At 37.9% G+C, this 9,400-nt stretch overlaps 1 protein-coding gene across 1 annotated transcript; it reads right to left on the bottom strand.

The window, feature by feature from the left end:
- Positions 1-22: 22 nt before the first annotated feature.
- Positions 23-9,191, bottom strand: atp6v0d1 (ATPase H+ transporting V0 subunit d1). The gene is made up of 8 exons (XM_022221485.2): positions 8,986-9,191; positions 6,525-6,696; positions 5,129-5,307; positions 4,926-5,005; positions 4,407-4,484; positions 3,515-3,691; positions 3,114-3,191; positions 23-1,190 (listed from the first exon to the last, which is right to left on the bottom strand). The coding sequence occupies exons 1-8, from the start codon at positions 9,110-9,112 to the stop codon at positions 1,029-1,031; spliced, it is 1,053 nt and encodes a 350-aa protein (XP_022077177.1). The 5' UTR covers positions 9,113-9,191; the 3' UTR covers positions 23-1,028.
- Between the last annotated feature and the right edge of the window lie 209 nt (positions 9,192-9,400).

Below are 9,400 nucleotides of genomic sequence, written 5' to 3' on the forward strand. Positions count from 1 at the left end.
TGACCATTTCGTGAGTCTCAAACTCCTTCAGACCTGCATTAGCGCAGTTTAATCTGCTTATTGTTCCTCACATTTACAGTACACATTTCACAAATAACAGATCAAAACAGTAATAAATCCATTTGTACAGCATGAGAAAACAGAATCATAGAGTCATCTTTAAATATCTATATATCTTTGTATACTTTAAACATCACGTCTGTCTTACACCCACAAGATTTTGCCTCATTCCAGAAAGTTTCAGTTACAGAAACAGAAGCAGAGACGACTGGAAGCTCCTGTTGAGTTTTTAATATTCAACAACAATCTATGTAGACAAGAAATCAGGAGGGACTCACATGTTTCACTCATTAGTTTTGAGGAAAAACCACAGTAAATTACCAGACATGCTGACAAAAGCTAGCACTAAAAACGGGAATAACTACAGGTTTACAGAACCTGATGGCGGCTGACGGAGGAATGCTTTCACGTCTGTCTGCTTTGAGCCGGACAGACTGAGGGTTATACACGGATTTTCTGATTGAATCTGAGACAAACTGCAGCTGTGTCATGTCTCAGAAAGGTGGCCGGTGTTTGCTGCTGAGAGCTCTGGAGAAAAACAAACCCGGAGCTGTTCGTTCTATAGTCTCGGTAAATTGCAAATTCTTCCTGTGGTTTTTTTATGTTTGTCCTGTACCGCTGATGAGCCAGACGAACAAGGCGTGCCGCTGAAACAACACACGGCGCTATAGAATGTTTAGACAAACAAGTGTTTGAAAGTCAAATGGGTTAAAACAATCAGGAAGTACCTCTGATGAACCGACATCATGTGATTCTTATCCGGTTAAAAGCTGCATTTAAGTTTTTACTTTGTGGATCGGGATTCGCAATACAAGAAATTCTGTCGTCGAGAATCAATTTACACCTATGAGTGAAGAATGGAGGAAATTTAGCATCAAACCATCAGAGTGTTTAACACCGATCTGCGACTGGAGACAGAAAGAGTGAATGAAAATGATGATGAGAAGAAGGCGAGAGGACGAGGAAGCTCAAAATATGGGGATGTAGTTGTCGATTTTGGCGCGGTGGCGCTGGGCGATGCACTCGGCGATCCAGACGATGTTCCTGCACTCCTGCTCCTTCAGCTTGACGTAGGCGTAGAAGACACTGAAGTGGAACTGGTTGAGGAAGGCCAGCTTGTTCAGCTTCACCTGGAGGAGGAACAGGAAGGATACGTTTAGTGAAATTGAGAACAAAGCATGTGGTTGATCTCTGATCTCTGAAATTAAACTGTATGATCCTCCTGTTCCAACAAAGAATGTCAACAGTCTGTTTACTAGTTCTGTGCATCTAATGGACCTTTAACTCGTCGCCATATTCACAGGAAGATCTGCCAGGACTCTCTGCTCTAGTTAAGGTTAGATATTGTCTATTCTGACGTGACTTAGACTAGTTGTCTCCATATTGGTCTGCAATCTAAATCAGACCTTCTCCCAACTATAATATAAACTCTAAGATCAGAGAGAATCCTCAGAACTGATGCTGGCATTCCTTTCATGTACTGCTGCTCTGTCAGTGTCACTTCTCCTGATAACCGTAAACCCCTTTGCCAATTTATATTGCGGTTGTCTACAGTGTATTAACCCTCTTGTTGTCTTCAATTACAGGCACCAAAAAATATTATTTCCTTGTCCAAAAAAAAAAAGAAAATCAGCACAAAAATTCCTCAAATTTCTGAAAATTTGCAACACCTTCAGGAAGAAAATTCCAGTAATTCCTTGAAAGTTTTCCTTAAAATTTCTTTAAAAAAAAAAATCCCCTACATTTGGCAAAAGAAAATATTTTCAAAAAATGAGTAAAAATCTTCCAAAAAAATCCTAAAAATATCTAAAGCAAATACATATAGATCAGTAAAACTTCTAATATTTTCTTTAAGAACATTCACAAAAAAAATATTGTGAATGTTCTTAAAGAAACATTTTTAACATTTCTTATTTTCCACCAATAAATGTTAAAAATTTTCTAGTAATTATAAATTGACTGAAATACAGTGTTTAGGTGGTAAAACCTTTATTTTTACGCTTTTTGAGCTGTTTATTTACTCTGTGACGTCTCACATAAAACCAAAGATGTGATTTAAAGGAGCTTAAACACAACAAATTTTAAATTCAGGTTGTTAATTTTGTCTTATTTTATTTTCAGATGTTTTTCTTTTTAAATCTTCTTACAATTTCAATGACAAACTTGATCTCATTTCCTTTTATTTGCATGCCTTCATCCTTTGTTTACTTACATCTTTTGCTCAGCTCTGTGGTTTCAGTGTTTGCCCACATTAGCAACAATCAGAAGTAAAAGAATTCTACATACAAAGACACACATTTGAATCAAATACTGTACTGAAGTTATAAAAACTTCATTTTAGGCTGGGTAATAGTCCTGTTGCACATTTTATGTCAAACTTACTGTCTAAGGATGTGATTTAAAGGTGTTTAATCTTAAAATTTGATGCTCCTATTTCAGGTTATCTACCTCATCTTCAGGATAAATTACTCTTTTTAATTCCTCATGATTTTAATTTGTTAATAATTTGCTTTTTATAGATTTTTTTGCTAGTTTTATCTCAGGTTCCTTCTTTTGACATACCTACATCTTTGAGTTTAAATAACGGTTGTTGAAATACCACCGAAGTTACGACGACTACGTTAAGTTTGACAAGTTAGGTATGATTAGGAACACTTCATCTTCAGTTGTTTTTACTGCATTATGATTTAAAACTTAGCTGTTGTTATTACTGTAAAAAAAAACAACAACTAATATTTAAGGTGCAACAAAACTGAGATTTCAGGAAACCTTTAGTAAAAGTTAACAGCGAGCCTAGCTTGCTTTACCACATTTTCCCCTCCGAATGTATTTATTTTTTATTAAACAGGACATTAACAAATCTGATTTAGACATATTCTTGATTAAATCAAAAGTAATTAAGGAATAACTTTTGTTTATGCAGCATGGACAACTTAATCACAGCCTACTAAACTCAGATTCAACTGTTGACGCTGGATTGAAATGATTACACAATCAACTGTTGAAGTCAGATTTTGTATTCGGGCTGTAAAGTGTGTCTACTGATGTGTCACCTCGTGCTCAAAGAAACGGTCCTCCAGAGTTTTATCTCCTGGGTTGCTGCCAGCGCCTTCAAACAGCAGCTTGTACTCCTGAGGACACGAGAATCAAGTTCAGGCACAGATACAGACTTTCAACTGAAAGATTAGAAAACTGCCCAATCATTTCATGACGCTTGTCTCACAAAACCGTGACCTGGACGCCAACAGTAGGAGGACAGACAGACACTGACATGACAAACTGGAAGGACACAAGTGAACAAGACTTCAAACAAAACCATGAAGATGATTAAAAAATTGAAAGTGGAATTTCATATGAAACTAATCACAACGACGACACAGAAACTGGCACGTTCGGAACATTTCCGTGGCTTATTCTAAGTGTGAACGCTCATGCTGCAGGGTTTCAGACTCACAGGATAGAAGTCAGCGACGGCTTTGACTTGCTCGTAGTCATCTGCACGGGCCAGCTGTGCAAGGCCTTCTGGGTAAAGTTTTCCACAGTGGGGGAAGAGCTTGGCACGATCCTCCTTGGACAGCTCTGTGCCGAACGAGTTGATGGTGATGATGAAGGCTCTTCTGTCGGCCTCAAACTGCAGACAGGATGATGGAAAAAACACAGGAAATGAAAAATCTCATGTCAGAATTTTTTAAGACAAACTAGAGTACAAAAGCTGTGAAAAAGTCTTGAGTTCTCAATGACTCCTAATGCATGATTTTCAATGATAGAATCACTGAAACTCAAAGCAATCATTTTGGTTCTTTCATAGATTTATTACACTACTGTTCAAAAGTTTGGACTCACTTAGAAATGTCCTTATTTTTGAAGGAAAAGTATTTTTTCAATAAAGATGACATTAAATGAATCACAAATCCAGTCCAGACATTGTTAATGTGCTCAATGACTATTCTATCTATAAACAGATGATTTTTAATGGAATATCTCCATAGGGGTACAGAGGAACATTTCCAGCAACCATCACTCCTGTGTTCTAATGCTACATTGTGTTAGCTAATGGTGTTGAAAGGCTCATTGATGATTAGAAAACCCTTTTGCAGTTATGTTAGCACATGAATAAAAGTGTGAGTTTTCATGGAAAACATGAAATTGTCGGAGTGACCCCAAACTTTTGAATGCTAGTGTACACGTTATCTGGAAATAATAGCCTTTACAAGCAAACTTTAAACTCCTTTACCATGACAAAACATATGTTGTAGACGTTTGATGTGTGAATTTGTGATTATTTTCAAAACTAAAATACTAATTTGTGTGTTTGTTTTCACCCTATAAACAGATCAATGACTCACCTCCAGAATGGGACACATGGTGTCAGCAGTCGTTCCTCCCAAGTTGGAGCAGAACTTATAAAAAGCCTCCAGATAAGCCTGAGAGAAAAAAACACAACATGTTTGTGAGGGACTTCGTCAAATTTAAACAAATATGTAACGTCAGACCAAATGTTGTCAATTAAAACAATTATTCTTCAACTACTGAATTTAATACAAAGAAAGTTCAATGTATTCTGCCTCGGCCTCAAGGTAGTGCATTCTTACTGTATCTTGAGTTGCTGGTAGTATTTATTACAATTATTTGTCATCTATTGCCCATTTTTTCATAGTAAAATTGACCATCAGTGATACTTTCATGAGGAGAAAAGCTCTACATCAACAGCTTTCCAGGAATTTCATTATTTTTAGCAGCAAGAGGAAAAGACTACATTAATATCAAATTCACATATAATGCTATTAACATCGCAAAAGCTTTTATTGTAACACACTAAAGTGAAGTGCCTTAACTAAGTTTATCACTACTGTGGTGTGATTTACCTTGTAAAGTGTATTACGAATGATTTCAATGTTCATCTCGTCCAAGTCCTGCTCAGATATACAGTCCTGGAAGAAGGCAGCTGGAAGGACAAGAAAACAACAGAATGTTTTCTTTAGATTTGGCGCCACCTCCTGTTCAGAATCACACATTGCTATTCAGAGTTCTCTTCTCGTTTTTAAACGGTTCCTACGTGGGTACATACCGAGGGGCGTGTCCACCAGGATGGCGTTGTAGAGCTCGGCGGGGGTCTGGGCGATGTTGACCGCCTCCATCTGCTCAAAGCTGCCCAGCGGGTGACACTTGGGCACCAGCTCAGAGATGGCCCGCTGGTGCAGGGTGCCGGTGATGAGCAGGATGACGTTATCGATCATGTAGCTGTACCTGAAGACACCAGGTGGGAGGGTAGAAAAAGTCAGTTTTAGGATCACTCACAGCTAACAGTTTACTGATTATTCTGTTTTTTCTTTGTTTTTAGTTAAATGGTCATATAGATGCAATAGAAAGATCCAGTCCATTAACAACACATGCTCTACAGTACACTTCCCATTACTACTGATTGTTTTTAAAACATAACGTATAATTTAGATTGATTTCCAACCTTGCACTGATATGAACCCACTTTAGTAAAGGTACAGCTAATGGTTTTTGCTATTATGACTGATTTATTGTGTTCTAATGCTGATTACAATCAATCATCAACCATTATTATCAGAAAACTGATCAAAATCCACATCACAATTTCCTACAGGACAGGGTGACGTCACTAAATGTGTGACGACAAAAAAATCTAATTGCTATATGCGAGAACCTGGAATCTGCTTAAAATCTGAAATTGTCAGAATATTTGATGATTAACTGACTAAATGCCACAGCTCTACATTTTAGTACAGAATACAAATAAACCTGCTGAGACATGAAACCTGCCTGAGACAGTTATTCTATGGACATTTAGTTATTATATTTTTATCTCAAATGCACCACTTTGAAACTGTCCCTGCTGGTGCATTTAAAGACATTCAAGGACTACTGGACAGCAGAGAAAAAAAATGTGGTGATAGTGTTTTCTAATTTTCTTCTTTTGGGTTTTTGGACGACACACCTCATCAATGTTTTATCTTTCTTTTCAAAATTTTTTATTTATTTTATTTAAAATTATATTTATACAGGTTATCCCACTGAGACATGGATCTGTCATCAAATAACAGAGCAAGAGGAACTTTCACAAAGACAAAATGTCACTATGCTTTCATTTGTTGCGTCACAACCTAAAATAAATATATATTGTAATGGATTCGCAGCTTCAAACAAGCTTCTCCAAGGCAGTCTTCATTGTGTCCTGAAACAAATTCACATCAGCAGTAAGCTCCCTGACCGACGGAAATACAGTAAAGTCCGCTGTCAAGCACAGTGTTAACATATTAAACTATGCTAATAGTTTTTATGGTTTACACAGCATTCCTGACATGGAAAAGTTCTGTATCAACTAAGGATGTTTGTCCACGTTTCATGTGACATGTGTGATCTACATCAGATACAGTTTGCAGTGAATGTTATAGCACAACAAGTCGGCATTCAATTCAAGACGGCATTTTGCTCACGTGATGAAGTCCATGAAGCTGGCCAGCGGCTCGTACGACTGGTTCCTCATGTGGCGAAACTCCACCACCATCTTCTCCTTCAGCTTGTCGTCGATGACGGACACAGTGAGAGGAGACGCCTCGTTGGCCAGGAAGCTGCCATAGTCTGTGCTCTGCAGGTGGAGCTTCAGATCTGCAGGACGAACACAAGGGCAGAGAAGGTGAGTACAAAGCTTGTGATCAGTCATATGAGGCGTTTATACAAAAAAATATCACTAATCTGGCAAGACAAGTGATCAAAAGTAAGAAATCAGGTAGATTTCCAACTAAAATACAACTGTCGACTATTTTAATAGTTTCAATAATATCTCAACCAAAAATGTCAATAGATGGCTTCCACTTCTCAAATGTGGGAATATATTGGTTTTACTTAGTAAATTCAATATTTTGAGCTCTTGGGAAGACAACAAAAGTACATATTCCCCCAAATTTATGCTTCTCTACAAACTAATTAAAATGAATTAAGAAAGAATTCATTGTAAAAACAGAGACAAATGTTTTGATGCTGCTAGACAGGAGGGTGAGGGCTCTGCCACAGTGCATCCTCAGAGGGTAGTCTCTTGCTGTGGGCACCAATTTAATAGTACCAACTATGACTTCTCAGAGCGGATAGATCAGAGGTTGGTCACTGAATTAAATTGAATCTTCTGAGGTCCTGGGCAGACAATAAAAGTACATTTCCACCCAAATTTATGATTTTTTAGCAACTAATTACTATGAATATATAAGTATTATAAGTTTTATCCAACTTTCCACAGATCTTGAGCCCTTTATAATGATGATAATTTCAGTCAACCTGTAACTTTGATGGTCGTTTCCTCATGTGTTGTGGTTCTTTTTCTGACCCTGCTGCTAACTTGACTGAGAATTTTGGCAACACGCAGCATCATTGTGTGCTTCTTTTCACCTGCCAGCGAAGAGCTTCATATCATTTGTTGTGCTGTGTCTTTTGTGCAGGTTGTGCTTACCTGATTATTGTACTTATCTGATTATGTTAAAATAAATGTTCTATAGTGTCTCTCAGAAAAGAGATCTCTATCTACTTGACGGTGACCGGATTAAATCCCTGCTCTAACTATGCTGGTGTGCACTACACAAGTTGTTCAAATTTTGCTTTTTAACTGTATTAAATACTCAAATAAAACAGCATTACTTTAGAATCAGAGAATAAAACTGAATCCAAGTAATAGCCATCATCCTTAATCCACATTTTGCAACTACTTTCAAAACAATATTAAGAAATTCAAGCATCAGCTCTGATTCCTTTTCTAATCTATTTCGTAGGCTCTAATGAGTACAGGTGGGCCGATAAATGTTGACTGTAGATATTTGGTCCTGAAGTAATATGATGTGGCTAAATAAATTCTTGTAACTTCTCATTTACTGTTTTTTGTTGTGTTAAACTACCATGTGAAGCAATTTACTATTTTTGATATTGTGCACACAAACAAGTGTTAATGATCACCGAAAGAACAGCAATACAAAGAAGACGAGTTGAGGTTTTGCACATTTTAAATGTCACCCTTTTCCAACTTCTAAGCGGCCATTCTTTTCATTTCACGACAAAATAAAGTGACATTTCCAGAGACTTGACACTGATTAAAAACCAAACCATCAGAGGGAATGAATGCCACATTGCTGATAAAATTAGATTTAAGCTGTGTGGAAATGAAGGCAGTGTACATGAACCTGCATGAAGAACTGTACAATAACTGAAAGAACACTATGACAGAGAGCATAAACGAATCTTAATCTTCAATATGTGTTTTTGATGAAGCCCAGAATTTAATTAAACCTCCCTGTGAGTCGCAAAAGAGCCATTTAAAGCAATATTTTAAACATATAATAAAGAAACACGGGCAGGATCGTAATTCTGCTTTGCTGAGCAAAAAAACAAGGAGCATTTGGTGCAACTCTCTGCTATACTAATGTTTGAGTGCAAGCAGTGACTTTAATTGTAAATAACCGTAATAAAAAAAGTGGAGGTTCCAATGGAGACCTAGCTAAAGCTAAGGAACCATGTTCTTTTGCCACATATTCTGTGTTTAACAGTCAAATCTCTTCCTATTATACTTTCACTTCCTCTATATATTCCATTATTGATCAATATAACATCTTGCTATATTTGCGACAACAGCTTAAGCTAGCTGGCTAAAATACAGACAGTAGCAGGCTCGAAAACACAAATTGAAGCTTGTTTTTCGTTTACACGCGAACAAACTATCGATGCAGATTTAAATAAATATCAGTAAGCGAGGATGACAAAAAAACAGAGCGTCTTATTGTGCAGTGAAATGCTATAATATCGTGAACGCAAACCAAGCTAAGCTATCTAGCTTGAGAGTGACAGCTTGTAGTTAGCTGGTGGAGCTAGCGTTGGCGGCTAGCTGTTAGCCGTTAACTGTCGTCGGCTTTAACCCACCTTCCAGGGTCTCACACTGGACGAGGTTTAAATAATCCGCCTGGGACAGTATTCCCGCTTTGAATCCTCTCACCAGCCCCTCTAGGTAGCCGTTATCGACGTTAAAATACAGCTCGGAGAAAGGCATCCTGACTGACCGCTGTCTTCTCTGTCGCAGGAAAACCAACCGTCCGGCTGCTTAGCGTTAGCATCAGCTGACAGGAGCACGTGACCGTCATCTGATCAGTCATCTGCAGGGTGTGTGTGTCATTGACTGCGGCCGCCCACTCGAGCGGCGTGCCTGCAGGGCGGCCATCTTGGACCGGGGCCACTCGCTCCTACAATGCATTACTTCCATAGAGGAATGATGTGCTTATACAATTAAAGTTGTCATAAATCGCTCAATTCTTAAGCAATTTTGACGGGGTTTGCTTGT

The sequence above is a fragment of the Acanthochromis polyacanthus genome, chromosome 2 (genome assembly GCF_021347895.1).
Source record: "Acanthochromis polyacanthus isolate Apoly-LR-REF ecotype Palm Island chromosome 2, KAUST_Apoly_ChrSc, whole genome shotgun sequence".
NCBI lineage: Eukaryota > Metazoa > Chordata > Actinopteri > Pomacentridae > Acanthochromis > Acanthochromis polyacanthus.